Raw genomic sequence first — 23987 nt, forward strand, 5'->3', positions numbered from 1 at the left:
TAACCAGTGAGCCACATCCGCAGCCCTTTTAATTTTTCATTTTGAGACAGTCTTTTGTATGATCCTCCAAAATCAAACATTATTTTGAATAATTATAATCCTGTTCCATACTTGTTTTATATATTGGAACAATAAGGCTTATAATCCTTAGAGGACTTTTCCAAAACCATATCTGGACCTTTTGGGCAAAGAAGATCCAAGTTGTCTCAGTTCTAGCCCAAGGTTTACTGTACTAAGTTACTCACAGTTGAAGAAAATAAATCTACAAGTTGCCCCTAAGGTAAAGATTTGGTGTAAAAAGTTCAAATCAATATAAATAGGAAAAAGGAAAAGTAAGGGTTAGGATTGTGGCTCAGTGATTGAGTGCTTGCTTAGTATGTGTGAGGTACTGGGTTTGATTCTCAGCACCACATATAAATAAAATAAAAGGTCCATCAACAACTAAAAGATATTTTAAAGAAAAGTAAAAATAATGGAAGAAAAGACTAGAGCATTAGGTATTGCTATCCTGTTCTAATACCAGTTCTGCCACTTAGTAACTGAAAACTTTGGGTAAATTATTTTTCTCTGGTTCTCAGTTAACTGCACTAACCCAGAGTGTCTCATTGTAAGGATTGAGATATAGCTCTTCAAACTTCTTAGCACATAATAAGCACTTGATAAGTGTTGGGGTTATCATGAATCATATAAATAGCAGTACACAAAGGCTCCATGACATAGAAATGAGGAAATCTGGGGAGTTTTCCAGTGATCATTCTCTGGGATAGGAGGGCAAATTGCTGACTGTTCTAAGTTCTTTCTTCTTTTACCCTAGATTATCATCTCACATTTGCTCCTTTTGAACCTGGAACCTTCTCAGAAATTTAGATAACAGACCTATATAGAGCTTATTCTTATGGATTGAATTGTGTCCCCCAAAATTCACATGTTGGAGTCTTAACTCACAGTAACTAAGAAGGTGACCGTATTTGGAGATAGGGTCTTTACCAAGTTGAAAATGAGGTCATTAGGGTGGGTCCTAATTGGTTATAACTGTTGTCTTATAAAAGGGAAATTTGGAGACAGACCATGCCTGCAGGTAGAACGACATGTGAAGATGGAGTCAGAGTGGGATGATACTTTTGCATTTAGCCAAAGAACAGGGAAGAGTGACACCAACCACTAGAAGCTGGGGTGAACTAAGAGCAGATTCTTCCTCTCAGCCCTTGGAAGGAAACACTCCGCCAACAACTTGATATCACACTTCTAGATTCCAGAACTGAGATGATAAATTTCTTAAACCACCCAGTTTGTAGGAATTGTTAAGACATCCCCATCACCCCCTATTCCATCCCCTGCTCTCACTTCATACAGCACCCTGAAGGAGGGAGGAGTTCTGTTACTCTGCTAGAGCTTCAAAGGTCTTAGATGCTCAGGAAATATTCACTGGGCATTTGGTGACTGAAGGGCCACAGTGTGCCCTGTACTTTTAGGAGGTGCAGTGACATGTACCAATAATAACAGGCCAGGTCAACTTGTCACTTTCCGGAGAGCAGAAGCACAGCAGTCAACTCGCCACCACCCACTGGTCCAGGGGATTGGACCCAGGGCCTTGCACATGCTAGGCAAACGCCCTGCCACTGAGCTACATTCTCAGTCCTTGGATAGGTTTCTTGAATAGATGAATGAATAAATGAACCAAATAGCTTGGGCGAAGAAATCGCTTTGGGGGGAGAAAAATTACAATAACTGAACATGTATCAGTGGAAAGTGCTCAGTTTTGGAGTTTGAAATGGGCATGTTGGTCTCATTTATTAGTCACAAGCCTATTGATTATCAGGCAAGACTTCTTCCAGCCACAGTTTCCTCATCTTTGAGAGAATCAAAGGCCATAACATGTGACGTACACAGAAGCAGTTAAAGTTCTTTTTTGTTTTCTCCCAACTCTGACAGTTCCTTGTCCTATCAACTGCTCCTAAACCGGTTATTTTCTCCAGATGCAGAAATCAGCACAGGAGTCGCCGCCTCGGGATGGCGGGAGTGAGAAGGATGGTAAACCACCGAGATGCATCTCAGTCCTCCGGGCCGCCTGGAGAGGCCCCGGAAATGCTGGAGCGGGCACCGCAGGGATCGGTGACGCACTTCCTGCGTAGGCTGGTTTTTTTTTTTTTTTTTTTTTTCTATCAAAGGACCTAGGGGGTGCCGGGGTATCCCCGGTGCTAGGCGAGTGCCTAGTGGACAGCGGGCTGCGTGGAGTCGGGTGTGTGGGACACGATTGCCGTGAGCCCTCGCTTTGAGGAGGGCCCATGAGTTCCTGGGGTTTGCTGTCTTCTCATCTGAAGGCAAGACTCTGGGAAAGTCAGCAAGTGCCGGAAAAAGATGGGTTCGAGCTTGTTTGCCCAAAGGCGCGGATGGCCGCGAGATCCAGGGTCGCCGCGCAGCCCCTACCTGAGGGGCTTTTCATAGTGAAGGTGGAGGAAGACTCCGTCGGAGGTCTGGAGTCCGACCCGCCCGGGGCCTGGCAGGACCCCGAAACTTTTCGACAGCAGTTTAGGCAGTTGCGTTACCAGGAGGTGGATGGACCCGAAGAGGCGCTAAGTCGGCTCAGGGAACTCTGTCGTCGGTGGCTTAGGCCTGAGATGCGCTCGAAGGAGCAGATCCTGGAACTGCTGGAGCAGTTCCTGACCATCCTACTCCACGAACTCCAGGCCTGGGTGCGGGACCACTGCCCAGAGAGTGGGGAAGAGGCTGTGGCGCGGGCTCTCCAGAGAGCGCTGGGCGGGACCTCACCCCCGGTGAGAAGGGGAAAGGCCTGTTCTGGATGGTGGGAGTGTGAGGGATGCTCCGAGTGGCCGACATTCTTTCTCCCTTGTTACATTTTGTGTGAACTTTGTTTTATTTCCATAGCAAGCAGGGCCTAGTAAGGACTTAGCATCAAGCAAATTACTGGTTATCCATTGCAAGACACCCTCTTCTTTTACTGGACTGGAAAAGAATGATGTCAGGATGGAAAGCGGGCTTATGTCCTTAAACAACTTAGAACAGCAATTTCTCAGCATCTTTAATGTGAACATCCCGTTTTGCTTTTTAACAGCTTAGTTATCCCCGCCTCCCACAGTGAAGTTGGTTGTACTTTTTTATTTTTCAATTTGCAGACATTACTTGATATCAGTTGGGGAGTCGGAAGCTGCAGCAGTGGTGGGCTTTTTTAATTTTTTTTTTTTTTTTAGTTGTAGATGAACACAGTAACGTTTATTTATTTATTTATTTATAGTGCTGATGATCAAACCCATGCCTCACACATGCCAGCCAAATGTTCTACCACTGAGCTACACTCCAGCCCACTGGTGGGTTTTTAGCGAAAGTATATTTGATGTAATAATGATTTGTGGATTACTGTTGGATTTGGGGGGGCGGGTAGCTGATTGAACCCAGAGATTCTTTACCACTAAGTTTATCCCTAGCCCTTTTTGTTTTTTTACTTTAGTCTCATAAGTTGCTTAGGACCTTGCTGTGTTGTCTCAAACTTGAGCAATCCTCCTGCCTCAACCTCCCCTTGAGTAGCTGGGATTATAGGGTGCCACAGTCCTTGGCTACTGTTGGACTTAAAATGAGCCTTGTTGCATTAAGGGATTCACTGGACCTAATTCTGTACCTTTATGGTACTTGCCATTGAATTCCATTTTGCTGCTGCAGGACTAAAGCCAAAGCTAACTAGTTCTAGTCATGACAGACATACCGCAGCCTGGCACAATATCACTTGCCTGTGATTCCAGTGATTCTGGAGGCTGAGGCAGGAGAATCGTAAATTCCAGGCTCTCTTGGCAATTTAGAGAGACCCTGTCTAAAAATAAAAAGGACTGCGGACTGTACCTCAGTGGTAAAGCTCCCTTGGGTTCAATTCCCAGTACCAAAAAAAAGAAAGAAAGAAAGAAAGAAAAATGCAGCAGTTGAGAGTCAAATTTTTTAAAATATTTTTTCAGTTGTAGATGTACACAATATCTTTATTTATTTTTTTTATGTGGTGCTGAGGATGCCTCATGCATGCAAGGCAAGTGCTCTACCACTGAGCTGCAACCCCGGCCCTAGAATCAAATATTTTTGTGATAAGGTGTCATAACATTAGCAGATCTTTGTTCATTGCTCTATGTCAGTCTTTTATGAATGACCTTACATTCTTCTGCACATTACTCCATATTTCTTTTCCACTAAAAGCAAAAAATGAAAAAGGGTATTTTGTTGTATGAGTATTGACACCATTGAACAACAAACCAGAACACTCCAGCTTTGGGGTTTTTTAATTCAATATTATTAGTTGTAGATGGACAAAATACCTTTATTTTGTTTATTTAGCTTAGTTTAGTTTTTTTTTTTTTGTTGTTGTTTTTTTAATGAGGTGCTTGGGATAGAATCCAGTGCCTCATACATGCTAGCCAAACGCTTTACCACAGAGCCACAACCTCAGCCCTCCAGCTTTAGCTTTAAAGGTAGGAAGAAAGGAATGTCACTGAAATCAGCAGGAGATTGACTTTATTACACAGTACTGGGTTTCCCAATCCTTAGAATCTGAAGATTTCCAGTACTGTGTTTGCAAAGCATTCTCTGAAGTTTCCATCTATATCTCTTAGGTAGTTTTTAAACACTGCCCACTCTGAAAATAAGTGATCATCTGTGTCATGGCAGCTTGCTATTAGGTTTTATTTTGTTTGTAATTATCCACAAGAATGAAAGTAGTAGCCAAAAGTCATTAATATTTGGTTTTAGCATATGGCCTTTTTTAAAAAAAATACTTTTTAGTTGTATAGATGGACACCATATCTTTATTTATTTTTATGTGGTACTGAGGATCAAACCCAGTGCCTCACACGTGCCAGGCAAGTGCTCTACCACTGAGCTACAACTCCAGCCCCTAGCATATGGCCTTTTGCAGCAATTGAAGACAAATAAAATCTAGTAGCTAAAAAATACCATGGCGGTGTCATCCTCTCTCATTTCAGAGATAAATATGAGGCACAGACGTTTAGGGTCAAAAAACTGTAAAATAGGAAAAGTGTCCATCTGGGAAAGAGGAGATCCAGATTCCGTAACCATATCTATCTGTTTAAAATGTGAGGGTTCATGCCACAACTTGCATGGCCGAACCTTAGAAACTGGCAAGGACCAGTTGGGTGTTAAGAAAAACACAATAACACTTATAGAAAGCAAGCTGGGACCAGGTGGGACACCATCCTCTGCTGGAGGAACAGTGACCCAGAGCTAGTACAGCATGTTTATTATGTAGGTTTTATCATCAAAAGGTTATTTATGAGCTGGGTGTGGTGGCACACACCCTTAATCTCAGTGGCTCTGGAGGATCACAAGTTCAAAGCCAGCCTCAGCAACGGCAAGGTGCTAAGCAACACAGTGAAATCCTGTCTCTAAATAAAATACAAAAAATAGAGCTGGAGATGTGGTTCAGTGGTCAAGTGCCCCTCAGTTCAATCCCCAGTACACACACACATAAAGGTGATTTATGGGAAAGTTTCTGCAAAGCCTGAAAGTCATGGCACTTACAAGGCATTGTGGTTATCTTATTATGTCCAGAATTATTTATCCCTGGCAGCTGGTGTCTGAGATCAGGGTCAAGACTGATATAGTTCTGTGCCTTTACACAGAGCTTCCTCAGGCAGGATGTTGCCATAACAACTGGGCAATCTTGACCTGCATGTTTGCACAGAAAATTCCCAGTACAAGTGCATCCACAGCCACAAGGCAGTCAGAGACCATGATCCAAGTCACCGTTCTCCACAGGTTTATTTAACAGTGTCTCCTGCCTTTGATTCCTGGTCCACAGCTATATACTTATGTACATCTTATTTACAATCCTAATTATTTTTGGGTTTTCAGATGTTAAAATACAACCGTGTGGTAGACTCTTCAGAAGAATACTAGAAAAAATAGTACTAATATTCTGAAAGGTACTCCATTACTGGTTTTGAAATATAATTTGGAGACTATAGACAAAAAAAGAAAAAAGATGGCCATTTCATATTTTAGCATGATAACAGGCAGAGTTTCTTAACTTCAGCACTATTGACATTTGTTGCAATACTTATTTGTTGTAGGAGCTTGAAACTCAAGAATTTTTAGATTTTAGCCAGGTGCAGTGGCACACACCTGTAATCCCAGTGACTCAGGAGGCTGAGGCAGGAGGATCCCAAGTTCAAAGCCAACCTCAGCAATTTAGCAAGGCCCTAAGCAACTTAGCAAGACTCTGCCTCAAAACAAAAAGTAAAAACGGCTAGAGATGTGGCTCAGTGGTTAAACACCCTGGGTTCAATTACTGGCACCAAAAAAAAAAAAAAGATTTTGAATTTTTAGATTAGGACTGCTCAGCCAGTAAAATTTATGCAAATATTCCAAAATCTGAACTCTAAACTCTGACATTTTTGCTCCCAAGCATTTCAGATACAGGATACTTAACCTGTAAATACACATAGGCATGGGTCGACATATATGTACATACACACAGTACGGTGAGTGGAAGAGCCTTGGAGTTAATTTATGACCCACACTAGAACTGGAAAAACATCTCCCTCACCACTTTTAGAATCTTCCCTTTCTATATATTGTGGCATTCACCCACAGAAGTAGTCAGCTTACATTTAATAAGCCATCTCAAAGAGTGTCTTGTTGCATAATTATCTTATTATAAAGTAGCCAAGGGCAGAGAACTGAAAGGACTTAGCACCCTCTGGCTGAGGTGTGTCTTTTGCTCATAAGGAAACAGCATCTCAGAGTGTCAGCACTGGAATGTGAAAGTTTCTGGTTATATATTTCTCATCTATATCAAGTTTCCGTTTTGATAAACCACAGTGATATAACATGCATTAAGTATTTGCTCCTGCCTACCCCAAATTAGTGTAGGCAGTACACAGAAAAGCTTTTTAGGATTACAAGACAATGTCAATCCCTTCAAATCTCCCCGCTCAGTACAAGACTCATTGGCCCAAACTGAATAGCTATGGTTGGTTCTCAGTGCTTCCTCTTCTCAGTACTCTCTGGAGTTTCACCTCATATTCAGACTAGTGACAGTGCTGCCCAGGGACAGCAGGTATTGAATAGGAATCTCATGTTGTTCCAGGGATTGGTGACACTCAAGGATGTGGCCGTGTCTCTACCCTGGGAGGAGTGGGAGCAGCTGGACACAGCTCAAAGGGACTTCTGCAGGGAGAATGTACAGAAGGATAATGGGAGCACAGTCCTGCATAGTGAGTGCTATTACTCTGCTGATTTATAATGTATGTAATTTGTGAAGGGCTCAGTTCACTGCATTTCCCGAGCCATTCTACCATGTACAGATGTGAGCCAAGAGCTTTAGAGTTTCTTCTGTGACCCAAGCAGGACCTTTCTATTCTCTGTTGCTAAGTGACAGATTCAGCTTTTGGGGGTGGTGGGTACCGGGGATTGAATTCAGGGATACTCGACAACTGAGCCACATCCCCAGCCCTATTTTTGTATTTTATTTAGAGACAGGGTCTCAATGAGTTGCTTAGTGCCTTGCTTTTGCTGAGGCTGGCTTTGAACTTGATATTTTCCTGCCTCAGCTTCCCGAGCCACTGGGATTACTGGCGTGTGCCACCATTCCCGGCTTGATTCAGCTTTTTATTTTAGTTATTTTTAATACTTTACACTTAGAGAAAATATAAAAAGATAATGAGCAACTGTTTATTTACCACCCAGGCTTATCAAATCTTAATATTTGGCCATATTGATTTTGTTTTCTATTCCCCCAAGAAATAAGAAGTCATAGCTAAAGTGAAGCCTCATGTACCCTCCTTGAAGCTATTCCCCATGCTCTTTCTCCAGAGGTAACCAATATCCTGATTGTGGTATTTATCCTTTCCACACATGTTTTATATTTCTTTATATACATTCAGTCACAGATCAGATATAATTAAGCTTTCTTTTAACACCTTATTTGCTGTGTGAAAACTCCAAAATTAACCTTCCATTCTGCCAATGGGCATTTAGGTGTCTAGTTTTTCACCATTACAATGTGACACTGAACATTCTTGTTACATCCCTGTATTCATATATGGGTGATTCCAAAGAGAATATACAGTATGCAAAGATGTATGCCCCTCTTGCTGTCCACAGAGCTTATCACCAATTTATATGCCTATAAGCCACTTATGAGAATTTTTCATTCTCTGCATTCTTGTCAACATTTGGTGAAATTGGCTGGTGGCATGACATCTTCACACAGCAGCCTGATTGTTCCTTTTCAGATGTTGGGTCATGTCACTCAGGACCTACAGTGGCTTTCATTTCATGAGGGTGAGAGCCATTGATTGTCCTTTGATGCTGGGAACCTTCCTCCTTGAGCACCCATCCTTTGGTCTCCCCACTGTCTGCAATCCACTCTGCTCTGACCACACTGCCTGGCTGAACTTGAATGTACCAGACATCCTGCCTCCTGGTCTGTGTAATGATTGCACCAATTGACTTCATTGCCTTGAATGTCCCTCCTCTGGATTTTCAGTAAAGCACACACTGACTCAGCTTCAGGAATTTGCTTAAATAACTCCTTTTCAATGAAGCCTGATCCTGACTGCCTTGTTTAATGCTGCACTTTGCCTATCAAGCCCTCTCTTCCCACACTGCTGATACTGCTGATCCCTCAGCCTTTGTTTTTGTTTTTTGTTGTTTTTGGTATCAGGGATTGAACCCAGAGGGGCTTGCTTAACCACTGCGCAACATCCCCAGCCCCTCCCCACAACACACACACACCACCGCCCCACCCCACCCCGTATTTTTTTTTTTTCCTTGAGACAGTGTCTTGCTAAGTTTCTAAGGCTGGCTTTTTAAATGTGTGGGCCTTCTGCCTCAGCCTCCTGAGCTGCTGGGATTACAGGCATGTACCATTGTGCCTGATATTTTTTTATACTAATCCTTTGTCATCTTGGCTGTATAAGGTGGCTTGCCTTTTTACTGTGGCATCTTTTATTATATAGAATTTTAAATTTTTAATATAGGGAAATCTTTCAATGTTTTATTCTGTGCTTTGTGTTTATTGAGTCTTTTAGATAAATATCAGACCCTTCTGAATCCAAATTTTAGCTTCTCATAGGCAACTATTTTCAAATCTTTTAACTATTGCTGAGGGTGTAGATTGATGGTAGAGTACTTGCCTAACATGCCCAAGGCCCTGCATCCAATCCCCAGTCTTGCAAAAATTAAAAAAAAAATCTTTCAGCTAGCCACTCAGCTATTTATTTTTATATTTCTAAATAAGATGCTTGTACTACTAACCCCCCCTCCCACCAATTTCGATTATTGTCTCTTGGCTGCCTACTGGGGAAAATGAAGAATTTTGTTCCCCCTGCATATGTATATTTAGTGGTCCATAATTCTCTACAGTTAAATTAGCCTTTTATAGTTTATAATTATAGTTAAATTAGTATACCATACTTCAGTATTATCTATATTCACCTATGTGTCTTTTCTGTTGCAACTTTTTGTTTCCCTGGAGTTAATAATGCCTCATTTTGCATTTCCTAGTTTTCTTTTTTTAAAATTTTTTTTATAGAGAGAGAGAAGAGAGAAAGAGAGAGAATTTTTTAATATTTATTTTTCAGTTTTTGGTGGACACAACATCTTTATTTTATTTTATGTGGTGCTGAGGATCGAACCCAGCGCCCCGTGCATGCCAGGTGAGCGCGAAACCACTTGAGCCACATCTCTAGCCCACCTTTTTTTTTTAATATTTATTGTTTAGTTGTTGTTGGACACAATATCTTTATTTTATTTATTTATTTTTATATGGTGCTGAGGATCAAACCCAGGGCCTCGCACATGCTAAGTGAGCGCTCTATCACTGAGCCACAATCACAGCCCCGCATTTGCTTAGTTTTCTATTGATCATTAGGTCATGGATGTGCTCCCAGTTTTATTTTTCCCCTTGCAGAGATCCTCCTCAAAGCTTCCTCTGCTCTGGTATGAACAGAATGCTTCTTTCCCAGGCCTGTTACACAGCTTTTGTCCTAGGATTCCCTTCATCATTTTCCTGGAAACTCCTTTTCTCTTTACTGGATTCTGTAATATTTTCTTCCTTGGTATATCCCCTTGATTTGGTAGAGAACATCTGCCAGAGAACATATACTTGGGAACTAAATCTTTTGAAACTTGGCATGTCTGCAGATATCTTTATCTCTCTCACACATTTGGATCAGAGTGTGATGCTTTGGTTGAACATGTTTCCCAAATATTACAGTTGGAAATTTAATCCACAAACTCAGCCTGGTAGTATTTTGAATTGGGACCTTTGGGAGGTGATTAGGAATAGATAAAAGTCAAGAGGGTGGGGCCCCCATTGGTGGGACTGGTGGCTTTATAAGCAGGGGAAGAGAGACCTGAGCTGACAACATGCTTGCTGTCTCGCCATGTGATCCCTCTGCCATGTAATGATGCAGTAAGAAGGGCCTTGCTGGATGCCTGCACAATACTCTTCAGTTCCCACCCTTAAGAACTTTGAGTTAAATGAGTCTTTGCTTTTTGTAAACTACCCATCTCAGGTAGATATATGGCTAGGTATTTCAGGTTAGAAATAATTTTGAAGACAGTTAATTTTCTATCTAGTTTGTCATGTTGCTTTTGAGAAATTCTGATGCCATTATAGTATTTTATCTTTGATGTGTATTTTCTTCATGTTTTTCATCTTTTTGTATATTATGACATTTTGACATCTTAAAATCTTTCTGACTGAGAAAGAGATTGCCAAGGGCTAGCCATTCTGAAAGACAGCAAAGAATTCAGCCAGGAGCATGCCTTTGCTGTGCAAATTAACCAACCCTGAACTCCAACCCAGATCCCCCTCCGTCTGGTCCACACAGCCTAGACAGCAGTATTCCAATGCCTCAGTCATCCCAGAGTCTGGTACCAGGCAATAAAGGATCACCTTTATGGCTTGGAGCCCTGCTAAATTATTCAGAACAGCCAGCCCTCGCCAGTTCACCCTGCCTTTCTTACCTTTCTTGTCCAATAAGTCATGGCTTAGGTTCTCCCTTACTCCTATCTCTTCTGCCTCTGCCATTGCTGCCTTCCTATGTGGCTTACATGGCTTGGTGTGCCTCCTGTCCTTAGGACTGTGAGTATAATAAACTGTTTCCTAGAGCCTCTCCTCAGTCTTCTCTTGTGGCCACACCTGACAAGCATATAAAAGAACACAGCACAATGTGTGATCTGTCTTGGGTGGAGACATTTAGGTGTTTTCCTTTGTATGCCTCAGTGTGAGATGTATTTTTTAAAATATTTTTAGTTGTAGATGGACACAATACCTTTATTTTATTTATTTTTATGTAGTGCTGAGGATCGAATCCAGTGCCTCACACATGCTAGGCAAGCGCTGTACCACTGAGCTACAACCCCAGCCCGAGATGTATTTTTTTAATTCATTGTTCTGAGTAGTTGGTGGGCCCTTATAACAGAAGCTCTGGGGCTCGGGTTGGGGCTGGGTGGTAGAGCACTTGCCTTGCACATGTGAGACCCTGGGTTCTATCCTTAGCACCACATAAAAAATAAATAAGTGAAATAAAGGTGTTGTGTCCAACTACAACTAAAAAATAAATATTTTAAAAAATAATATAGAAGCTCATGTCTTTGAATTGTGAGAAACATTATATGTCTTTTATCTATTTATTTTTATATCAACTTTTTCTTTTCCTTTTCTGAATTTATTTTTGTTGCCCCACCCCTGCCCCCAGTACTTCAGATTCAATCCTTTCTTGTCAGCCCTTCCAAATGTACCTTTCACAAATAATGACATATCACTGCAGTGGAGTGGGGCTAGGGAAGAAGAGCTGGGTTGGTTGACATAGGCATGAGTATAAAAGGAAAGATATGGGGTTTGCACTGGCAAATATGAGCATATCAGACAGGTTAACTAAATAACTTCACCTAAGGAATTTAATGGAAAATACTTAAAAGGAGGCTGGGGTTGCTTTTTTGCTAGTACTTGCTTGTTTTGCTATATTGCACAGAGATGAAATGAATGGTAGCAGTTTGTACTTTAATGTTTCAGGTTTGGAAACTAAAGCTGAGAACAAAGAGTTGATTCCAAAAGAAGAAATTTTAGAAGAAGCAGAGCCACAGGTGTGGCTACAAGAAGTTTCCCAGGGGAAGGCCTCCCTGTTTTCTAAGTGTTACAATATGTGTAAGGACAGAGTAGAAAAGCACCCGAGAGACCCTGTGTCACTGAAACTCAAAAATTCTGAAGAACAAGGACTCAGATCAAGAACTAGCATCTCAGATCTCAACAGCAGTGGTTCCACAGAAGAGAGAGTCTCCAAAAATAATGAATTTGGGAATAGTGCTAAAAGTTCCAGCTTTGTCCTTGGTCAGCACATCCAGACATCACTGAGGCCAGTTGATGGTGAGGAACAAGGGAACAAGTGCAAAGAAAGTTTTGATCAGGTGAAACATCACATAGTGAAACCTCAAAACTCTGTTGACAGTGAGACCCAGAGATGGCTCCATGAAGAAAGACCTTATAAATGTGATCGCTGCGAGAAGAGGTTCAAACAGCGCTCAGACCTCCTGAAACACCAGAGGATTCACACAGGTGAGAAACCCTATGAATGCCAAGAATGTGAGAAAAGCTTCAGACAGAGTGCTGCCCTGATTAAACACCAGAGGACACACACAGGCGAGAAGCCATATACATGCTTGAAGTGCGGGGAACACTTCAGACAGAGCTCGCATCTCAATCGGCATCAGAGAACCCATGCTGGAGAGAAGTTCTGTAAATGTGAGGAATGTGGGGAGACCTGCCATGTTTCTAACCTTTTTAGACATCAGAGACTACATAAAGGGGAGAGACCCTATAAATGTGAAGAGTGTGAGAAGAGCTTCAAACAGCGCTCAGACCTCTTTAAACATCAGAGAATCCACACTGGAGAGAAGCCTTATGGATGTTCTGACTGTGGGAAAAGCTTCAGTCAGAGTGCAACCCTCATTAAACACCAGAGAACTCATACTGGAGAAAAACCTTATAAATGTGTTGAATGTGGGGAAAGCTTTAGACAAAGTACACACCTTGTCCGACACCAAAGGATCCATCAAGGTAAAGTCCCATCACTTTGAAATGTTTTGCTCACTTGGATTTATTTTCGTGTCCAGAAACTATATTCTTTGGCATTTGGAGCATTCAGTCATTCATGAATCCTATTTCTGCAGGCATCCCACACAGGGTACATTCAGTCCAGCTTGAGTCTCAAGAAATACTTATGATGGAGAACTTCTGTGAAGGAGGAATGAATATAAACCCTCCAAAAGATTTGTACTAGATATGACATCTGATAAGAGCAAGAGCAATATGTGACAAACTTCTGTCCTTGTCACCACTACTGCTTTTGGACAAAATCTTTCCTGTTTCAATTACTTCTCTACTTCCCTAAGAATTTGGGCCCTTGGAATTATCTTGCTCTTTAGATAGTGAAAGAATTTCAACTACTTCATAATTCTAAAAATACTTGGTAAATTTCAACACATACATGAGACACTAGTTTTTACATTTTAAGATTGTGTATAGCCCTCTTTCTTTCCCATTCTAGGAGTCTTGATTTCTTTTAAAACAAGAAAAAAAATCATTACAAACACACACACTTCTGGCACAGTATCCTTTTAACAGTTTATTGAATAGGGTTCATTATTTGATAATTTTTGGTTTCTGAAAAAGGTTATCAGTAAACCATCACTGAACTGTACATGTATGGGCTCTTGTAATACCAAAAAGCCTAAAGCATTTTTCCTGAGGAGGCTTCTTATAGTGTGGAACATAAAGAAGTGCTCCTGTGGTTTTCCTTGGGGTCTTCAAAAAGAGAGGGCCCTGAGGACAGAGCTGCTTATTTTGTTAACAGCAGTATTCATTGGCATTATGTAATACTCTGCATTTCTCCATCAATTTCCAAGCACCCCTCCAAGGAACTAAGAACTTACCTTGAGCTGGGGCTGTACCTCACTGGTAGAGCATTTGCCTAGCATGTGTGAGGCACTGGGTTCAGTTTTCAGCACTGCAAATAAATAAACAAACAAACAAATATCAATCAACTGTTAAAAAGAAAAAAAAAAGAAGAACCTACTTCATCCCATTTACAAAGGAAGAGAGAAAGGTAGGTTGACATCAACACTTGAGAACTCAGGAGGTCTCAAGGCTTGCCCAGTCAGTGCAAGATTATATCTGTAGCTGAGTATGTGTCCTCCATCCCATAATTGACTTACTCTGCCCTTTACTCCAGCTGGATCCTCTGCAGTGGTGGGCTGTGGACCCCAGGAATAGCAGCAGAGGATCAGTGAGCGCATGCACCCCCACCGTAACAGAGAATATGAGCTGCAAGTTTTCAAACTTGATTGCTCCTTCACTTCCCAGCACTTTTTTTACCCCTGTATCCAGATGGAGGAAGGACATTGGGTTGGCTTTAACATACCTGTTAGGTTCAACTTGAGGCACACAAGTATTTGGTGAGAGAAAGGTAATAGCTAGGCATGGTGGCACACACCTGAAATCACAGCCACTCAAGAGGCTGAAGCAGGAGGATGACAAGTTCAAGGCCATCCTAGCAACATATCAAGACCCTGTCTTAAAAAGGCCTGGAAATGTAGATCAGTACTAGAGCATTTGCCCAGCTTATACAAATGTATCTAATCATCTTTCTAGCTCTGTGTACTCAAAACAAATACTGCATCAATTTTTTTTCAAATTCTTTGAGAACCTTGACTCTTAAATATATTTAAGAATATAAGCACCTTACTGGGTTTTTGGGAAAATAATAAAGGACAGTTCCACATGATCAACCTATTATTGGCATTTGATGGTATTTGCCTGTGATTTTTTTTTCTGCCAACCTGAACTTTTAGTTGGCATCTGTCTAGCTTCTTGGGGCGTAGGGTGGTGGGGTGGTAAGGCTAACCCCACTCTAAGCCCTCTTGAGATGGAATTCTCTTCTCCCAAGCAAGTTAGTTCAGCAAGGCTTCCGACCATCATTATCCCTCCCTCCTGTGTCCAGGGAATTCTGCTAAATGTTCTAATTTTATAGGGACCATTTACAAAGGTCCATGTAACTTAATTGTAAGAAATAGCACTAAAAAGCTCCCATTTTCCTACTGTTTGCCCACAAGAAGTCCTTGGGTCCTCTCTGCCACTGCTATCAAGTAAACCTTTCTGCAGCAGGAATAGTCTGTATCTGTGCTGTCCTCAAAATGTGGCTATTGAGAAGTCTAGTTTTAGTTTTATTTAATTTTAATGACTAAACAGCCTCATATGGCTAATGGCTAGCATACGGAACAGTGCAGCTCTGCATATCCTTGTGACAGAGCTGGCACTAAGCCTGTCTCATGTTTTCCCAGGATCCTGTGTTATACCTCTCTGCTTAAAGTTGATGGCTCGTGCACCTGATCAGAATGGACTTAGCAGCTTGGACCAGCCTGCTGTGTGCTCAGGCTTGGGAATGCTTTCATTAGGCCCCCATCTCCCAAGGTGGTGACAAAGGGAGCTTGTTTACTCCTCATTGGCTTACTACCTCCTCCTTCTGACATCTCAACTATTCTGCTTAGGGATGTACAATGTGGCAAATCTTTCCTCTTGCTGTTCATGCTGGCCAGCATAAATATACTGGTTAGGTATTTTTGAGCCAAATATACAGTCATAATTTTCCTCCCACAAAGAAGTAAGAGTTCCCAAGAATATGGGGTGCCACTTGCTTGTGAAAGTGTAGCAAAATTCCACCTGCATCCTCTTAGGGTCCCTGCTGGGCCCAAGAAGTAGTGACAGATTAACAGGATACAAATTCATTTACTACAAATTTTACATAGTACAAGAACTTTCATAAGTAAATGACCCAAAGAAGCAGTTACTTTTATACTCAATTAGATTACTAAATTGTCAAGAGGCAAATAAGATATGGGGGGAGTGGTTACATATAGTTATTTTAGTAAGAGCTGCACAGAATTCTCAGTCTTGACTTTCCATCTTGATGACAAGATGTACAGAAAGGACAGCTTCTATATAGGAATTTAATCTCTTTTTAAAAAACAGCATAAAGATGAGAGTGATCTTTTTGCATCTGCTGGTTTCAAAAGTCATTCGCTTAAATAGTTAAATATTCCAGAGTGGTATATTTTTAATGCTCATTCTCACTAGAACTTTTTAAAATTTTTATTTTATATGCTAGATAAGAAGTTATGGGGGGCTGGGGTTGTGGCTCAGTGGTAGAGTGCTCGCCTAGCATTCATGAGGCACTGGATTCAATCCTCAGCACCACATAAATGTAAAATAAAGATATTGTGTCCACCTAAAGCTAAAAAATAAATATTTTAAAAAAGAAGTTATGGAATTGGTAGAAGAAAATAAAATCAAGCAAAAACTAAAGATTGTGTACTATAAGAGGATCTAAATAGCAACAATTTTTAATATAGACCTAGGTCTGTTTAGGATATCAAAATAATAGGATATAAAATAAAAAATTTCAAAAGGATTTCTCTTATGGCTGAGCTCCAGGGAGAACTCTACAGTCAGCAACCTATTTATCTTGTCAGAATGTGCTGGGAGCAAATGTGGAAACAACAAATTTTGAGTATAGCAAATTACTTGTGGAGGAGGTGTTAAAACTGGTGAAGGCGGTACAAGACGGAAAGGGTACAGCAGATAATAAGGCAGCTACCACAGGAGTAGCTGAGTGTACTTCCATGGGGAAACTTGAAACAAATCCTCCAGTGATATTCCACCCAAGGGAAGAGGATGAGCCTGATTTACATTTCCATCAGTGACTAGTTGAGGGTTGCATGCAGGATGCATTATGCCCTCCAGGCAAGAAGATGCAGACACTGCAGTGTCATATTAAGCACACAGAAGGGGTGAAGCCAGAAGGGCAGGGATGGGACACCAAAAGCATCTGCTACAAACACCAACTTAGAACTCAATAGACTGAGCCTGGTGCAGTGGCACACGCCTGTAACCCCAGCAGCTCAGGAGGCTGATGTAGGAGGATTGGTAGTTCAAAGACAGCCTCAGCAACTTAGTGAGGCCTTAAGCAACTCAGGAGACCCTATCTCTAAATAAAATATAAAAAGAGATGAGGATGTGGCTGAGTGGTTAAGCACCCTGGCTTCAATTAATAGTACCAAAAAAAAAAAAAAATTCAGTAGAATCTAGTAACATGCTAATTTTTTATGGTGTCATTTTTTAAATACTTTTATTTTTTTAATAGTGATTTTTTTAATATTTATTTTTTAGTTTTCGGCGGACACATCTTTGTTTGTATGTGGTGCTGAGGATTGAACCCGGGCCGCACGCTTGCCAGGCTAGCGCGCTACCACTTGAGCCACATCCCCAGCCCCTAATACTTTTATTTTGTTATTTATTTTTATGTGGTGCTGGGGACCGATCCCAGTGCCTCACACGTGGTAGGCCTACGCTCTACCACTGAGCCACAACCACAGCCCTGCTAATTTTTTATAGATTATAAACTTTAGCTTTTTTTTTTTTTTTTTAGTGCTGGGGATTGAACCTACAGCCCCACACATGCTAAGTAAGTAAACTTAACACATCCTGAGCTGGGCCCCAACTCTGCTACATTTTTTTTTTTTTTTTTAGTTTGAGTCAGGGTCTCACTAAGTTTCTTAGGGCCTTGCTATGTTGCCATGGCTGGCTTTAAACCTGCAATTCTCCAGCCTCAGACTCCCTAGCTGCTGGGATTATAGGCATGCACCACTATGCCTGGCTGTAAATCATGGCTACAGCAGGAAAATAAGGTACACATAGGAAAACCACTTCAGTTCTGTTTATTACTTTTCATGAAACTTGTTATATATACTTGCAGTAGATGATAAGTTCTGGTCTTTAAATGACAGCTCTTCTGATACCATCATGTATATCCCTGTCCTTTGTGTGTACCCTGATGCTTAATAAAACTTATTCGCCAAATGAAAGATTTACCACACATGTCACATCTATAAGGTCTCTTTCCAGTGTGAATGATCTCATGTTGATTAAGATTTGTCTTGAAACTAAAAGTTTTTCCACATTCTGTACATTCAAAGAATGCCTCCTTGGTATGGATTCTCTGGTGCTGAAGGAGATCCACATTCACTGCACTTACAGAGTTTTGTTTACTATGAATCTGTTGATGGCTCCTAAGGGTGGAAAACCGACTAAAGGCTTTTCCACATTCAAGGCTTTTATGTGGCTTTTCTCCACTATGGATTAACTGATGTCGAATAAGGATTGAATTCTAGCTAAAAGTTTTTTCACATTCTCCACATTTATAGGGTTTTTCTTTGGTATGAATCCTCATGTGTTCAACAAGATATGCAAGCTGACGGAAACACTTTCCAAGTCATGACAAGTTACGTGGGTTTTTTTGCAGGTGACTTTGTTTATGGTCAATAAGAGTTGACCGTTGTTTGAAGGTTTGTCCACATATGGAACATTCAAAGGGATTCTCTAAAAAGTGAATTCTTTGCTGTTTATCAAAATTTGCCTGATGCCTAATGTTTTTTCCACATCATTCATAAGGCTTTGCTCTTTTAAGAATATGCTCATACCTCAAAAATAATGACCTTGGGTTGAGTTTCCCACATCTGCCCTGTTTCTTCCATGTTCGAGCATTCTGATGTTGAATAAGATCCAGGTTTTCAAGAAAGTCTTAATATCCATTGCTACTACTGGGGAGTACAAGCTTGCTACTGTCCACAACTTCATTACATCTATATAACTTTTCTGAAAATTTCTTGGTTATTTCCTGCATTACCAGTGATGGCTCATACGACTCTAAATCTTCAGAAATTTTTTGCTGTGTAGTTGGCTTTTTCATCTTGTAACTGGCTCCGGGACCTAGCCAAATACAAGGAAAGACAAATGATGTTTTCTACCACTGAAGAGACAGAAGGAAAAGCAGCCAACTGTTTGGGATAATAGACAAGCAAATGATGCTGAGAAGTGCTCATTTGTTTACGTCATTCTACCCAAGAGGACAAAATTCTAAATTCCATAGGACTCTGCTGTTAGAAAGAGCTCTTGGTATCAGCAGACCCACTAAAAACACATAAGTATATGCCAAAGAATGTGTGAACAAAAAAGTCCATCATGAACTGGGGCTATAGCTCAGCTGATAAAATGCTTGCCTTGCATGCACAAAGCCCTGGGTTCAATCTCCGGTACCATCAAAAAGAAAAAAAAAGTCCATCAAGAAGACAGAAAGCAACGTTATGGGTACTCAGTAGTGTCTCATAAATGTAGTTTTGAGAGGCAGCACCTTATATTCTAGATAGGCATGCTTTTAATACTTCTGGATGGAACTCCATCTGGAGCCTCTTTGGTTGTCACAAAAGGGGTAGGTGCTATAATTAGCATGCAGTGGATAGAGACCAGGGACACTGCTTAACAAGCAGCCTTCCACAAAGAACTGACCAGCTAAAAATGGCAACAATGTTGAGAGTGAGAAAGCTTGAAGCAGAGGGCAGAAGCAGAAAGAGGAGATGTATCAAGAAATACTGAGGGAATAGGAAAACAATACTACAGCAAGAGAGCAGGAAACGGTATGGGGAATGGATCAGAGGGGTGGGATGAAGGTCTCTGGGAGGAGCATGAGAGCTGCCATTTAGCAAACACCAGGCAGCTGTTTCAGAGAAGCCATTCCATATTGCAGCAGAAAGAGGATGAGCTTCTCAGACTTGGAATTCAAATCTCAACTGTGAACCTTCTCACTATGTGAGAGACATCTTCCCTTTCCCATTTCTTTATCTGGAAGAGGTGGGTGATGATCATCCTACCACCTTCCCAGGGCAGTAGCAATGAGGAAGTGGGTATAATATATGCTGCACATTTGGCACACAGAAGCAGCTCTTTAGCATGCCTTCCCTTTCTCTTCACGACTTCTCTTGCCTGGGCATCCTCCTCACCCACCTGGGCAAGCACCACTAGAAGCTTTCCTGATCCCAGCACTCTGCAGATCCCAGATCCATGGCTCGTCCCAGTTTTCCAGCTGACAGATCACCTCAGGTTTGGGAAACCAAGATCCTACTCATGGAGAAGTAAATGGGAGGTGGCTGTTAATAAACTGCAGAGAGATGTCCCAGGGCTCAGTCTCGCCCCTCTGAGTCCACAATGACAAGCAGAAATAATAATAATAATTAAAAGTGCTAATGAGAACATAAATTGATGCAATCTTTGTGAAGACTGGCAATCTTTATTGAAAGCCTGAACAACATTCATGCCCTTAGATAGCAATAATTCACTCTTAGAAATACACCCTAAGGGGGGGCTGGGGATGTGGCTCAAGCGGTAACGCACTTGCCTGGCATGCGCAGGGCACTGGGTTCGATCCTCAGCACCACATAAAAATAAAAAATGTTGTGTCCACCGAAAACTAAAAAATAAATATTAAAAAATTCTCTCTCTCTCTCTCTCTCTCTCTCTCTCTCTCTCTCTCTCTAAAAAGAAAGAAAGAAAAGAAATACACCCTAAAGAAATATTAGGGAAAAGATGAACATACCAGAGATGTTTGACATAGTGCTCCAGCAGTGTAAAACTGCAAATTAACTGTGTTTAATAGAGAGACTGAATATAAATAAAGTATAGCATGTTAATACAATGAAGTTCTAAGTATTAGGCAGATATTAAAAATCCATGTGTTCCCTTACTAACCTAGGAAAATGTTTGCTCTGTGTGTGTATGTATGTGTATTTATTTATTTTGGTATTATTTCTTTATTAATTCCCCCAGAGATTAAACCAGCATCCCCAAGATAAAAAACCCAAACAAGGCTATTTGAGCATTCTTTTTTTCCCCCACTATAAAGCTTTCCTCTGCTGTCTTTGGGGCTCTGCCCACCTCAGTGCTAGTGGTTGACTTCCTTGTTGGAGGAAGCTCTGAATAAAGAGCCATTGCTTCCTCTCATTTGAGTGATATTTATTTACTTCCACATCACACAAACAATTTCAGGAGATCATTGAAGAGTCCAGGCTGCATATAAACAACGAGGCTATTATAGTATTCAATATTGTTTGCTCAATATTGAATCATAATTCAGTATTGTTACTCTCAGGGATACAGATAATTCTAATTTTTTGTGTTTTTTTTTTCTATTTTCAGAATTCCTCAGTGAACTTAATGTTACTTTCATCAAATAAGTACACTTAGATAAGAAATAGGTTTTATCATTTTTTTTTCTTTAGTCACTTGAACCATCAGTGGACTCTTCACCAAATCTAGCCATCTAGCTCTTTAGGCAGTAAGATCACATCTGGTAACATCATATTTGTATTTGTTTTTCTACATGTAGTTATGTATTGCCAATCACGTTCCCACTGCCAACTCTAGCCACTAAAACCACCTGTGCCAGCATACAAATGCTAAAATAAATATAGTGAGGGGGGAAAAAACTTTCTATCCTTATCACAAAAGAAAAAGAGAAAGAAAATGAATTGGTCAATAAAATTCCCCCTTGTGCTGGGTGAGTTGGCATCCATGATTATCACTTTGTTACTTAAAGTCAATTTCAAGCGAAACTGGAAAAACATCAGAAATTGGGGAAGGGGAAGCCAACCATGGCGATATTGGGGATACCCACATTCCCGCTAGTGTAGTGATTTGCTAGAAGGAACTGAGGACTACACAACAGAAATAACAGACTAGCCTGCTCACCACAGGTGACGATATAAATTCATCTTCAAGCCGCTCATACAGCCCACGTACCCTAAAAGCGTTGTTTGGAAGACCCCCACACAAACCCTCGCCCTTTCCCCATCCCCTTAAACAAAGTCATTTCAAAAACTGTCCTGATCTGTGGCTCCAAGACTGGGACAGAGGCCTCCTCCCTTGCATCATCTAAACTGCATTTGTTGAATAGCTACTGTGAAGACGGTGCTCAAGAAAAATCAAATAGACGCACGGTTTGCGTACAATCCTCCGCCAACCACCCAAACACCACGGAACCAAAACTTAGAATCACCCTGATTTCCCCAAGATGCTAGCACTACATGAACAAAACCCGCTTTTCTTGTCCGCATGAAAAGGCCAATCAATCAACTTCAGAGGGTAGGCTTACGCACGTCTCTACCTGCCCTAAGCGGTGCAAGTTTGTAACAGCCACTTAACAACAAGATCACTGCACCTGCTCGTTGATGCTTCAGAAGCTGCGACCGCATACTGTTCCTTTGTGTGCACAATGTACTTTGAGCTGGTGTTAACTTTGGGCAGACTCTAAAATGCTACTGCATCATGATGTGAGCACCTTGGATTTAAAATCGCGTTTCGCTTTTCCCCATAAGAAAACCACTGTGTGCAAGAAGCAGTCATTCATCGGATTTTGTTCCTCCTTTTCTGCAGGAAAGCTGCTGAAAGCTAGCGCCACAGACGTCAGAGACCCTGCGCAAACGCCCTGGAGCTTTCCCTGACGGCCGGGGGGTCTTCGCTCAGCGGCACCCATAGCTCTCCTCACACTAGTTTCTCTCAAACCTCCGCTCCTCCGACATTCCGCCCCGCCGCCTCCTCCAGGAAGTCCTCGGCGCGGTGCACTGGGACCACCTGCTACGGCCATGAAACCTGGGCTCCGTCTCTTCGGGTTCCCAGGCTCGACCAGGAGTCCCCTCCCTTGGCGAGCCCCACCAGAGAAAAAGGTCCCCTGACCCGGCCTCAGGAACGTCCTGGGCGATTTCGCCCACCCACGCGCACGGGCCGGGCTCCGAGTCCCTACCAGCGTCCATTCTAGGACTGCGGTTTGCAGCTCGCTGGTCGGGACAGGAGCGCGGCGGCCTTGCGTTTGCCAGGACCAATCAACAGCAGAAGAAGCCCCAATTCTGTCATGTGACCGCAAGGCCCCGCCCCACTTCATCTGACTCTCACCGGCGTCCCGCAGCGGGTTTTCGGCTTCTTTGATCCCGCAGGGTGGCTGGGTCCTACGTCCTCCTGGGTATCTTTTTGGTCTGGGGAACCCAGGGACGTTTTACAACGGAGCTGAATCCCTAGTTCTTTTTATTCTGGAAACAGAATCTTCCTAAGTTACCGAGGGTCTCGCTAAATTGCTGAGACTGGCTCGAACTTGGGATCCTCCTGCCTCAGCCTTTGGAGTACCTGGGATTACAAGAATAAAGGGTGCAAACCACGCCTGGCTGAAAACTTCATTTTTCAGAATTGCCAAACTGCTTAATTTTAGGATTGGCCACATAAATTTGCATGAGACATCGAGCGTCAAGCATATTTGAGCTTAGAAGTTGGGTTTAAGGAAAAAATAAAAGAAGTTGAGTGTAAGATAATAGCTGTTGAAGTTCAGGCACGTCATTATCCGGGGCTCCTTGTTGACATCGGGCTGCAGCCCAGTGAGCAGCGGCTTTAGCTTTCACCAAATTTAGGAGAAGGGTAGAAGCTGAAATCCAGCTCCTCTAGATCTTATAGGATCTCCTTAAACTTTTCTGAATCCTGAGTCAGGTTCATTTGCAGCTTTATAGCGAAGCATGGCGTTCATTTTTTTAGGTTACCTGTGTCATCAATGTAGGAATTTGGAAGTGGTGAGAATACAATGTGGGTCTAGCAAGAGATAGATGCGAGATTCACTTTGTCCTTGTTCTTCTCCACTCCACATCCATCTTCTCTTATCAACTGTCAGCCTAGCTGACTTAAGGCCTAGCACCAAAGCAATGTCAACAGATTTATATTGCTTATCTAGTTTCCAGTTATAAATTCCTTAGTGGTTCTTCTTCTCTGATCTTATTCTAACTAATGTACTTAATGTTCATATAAGTTTCCAAGTTGTTAACCGTATCACTCTTAATGATGCACGCCTGTAATCATTAATGAGTTTTCTATTGTTGCCATAACAAATTATTGTTGCCTATAATCCTAGCGGTTGGGGATACTGAGGCAGGAAGATCACAAGTACAAAGCCAGCCTCAGCAATTTAGCAAGGCCCTAAGCAACTCAGCAAGACCCTGTCTCTAAATAAAATATTTTAAAAGGCTGGGGATGTGGCTCAGTG

At 41.8% G+C, this 23987-nt stretch overlaps 1 protein-coding gene across 4 annotated transcripts; it reads left to right on the forward strand.

The window, feature by feature from the left end:
- Positions 1-2154: 2154 nt before the first annotated feature.
- On the forward strand, positions 2155-23117 carry Znf394 (zinc finger protein 394). 4 transcript variants are annotated; one of them, XR_009227680.1, is made up of 4 exons: positions 2155-2774; positions 7103-7229; positions 7756-7829; positions 12041-12162. XR_009227680.1 is itself a non-coding variant. In XM_046453686.2 (4 exons), the coding sequence occupies exons 1-4, from the start codon at positions 2286-2288 to the stop codon at positions 22408-22410; spliced, it is 1725 nt and encodes a 574-aa protein (XP_046309642.1). In that variant the 5' UTR covers positions 2155-2285; the 3' UTR covers positions 22411-23117. The 4 variants fall into 4 exon arrangements, 3 of the variants coding, with proteins under 3 accessions (XP_046309642.1, XP_046309644.1, XP_046309643.1); XM_046453686.2 differs by lacking the exon at positions 7756-7829 and adding an exon at positions 22343-23117 and having other exon boundaries at positions 12041-13081; XM_046453688.2 differs by lacking the exon at positions 7756-7829 and adding an exon at positions 8250-8298 and having other exon boundaries at positions 12041-12093.
- Positions 23118-23987: the final 870 nt, after the last annotated feature.

This window comes from Marmota monax, unplaced genomic scaffold (genome assembly GCF_021218885.2).
Source record: "Marmota monax isolate L192 unplaced genomic scaffold, Marmota_monax_Labrador192_F-V1.1 WCK01_AAM20220418_F8-fsc00148, whole genome shotgun sequence".
NCBI lineage: Eukaryota > Metazoa > Chordata > Mammalia > Rodentia > Sciuridae > Marmota > Marmota monax.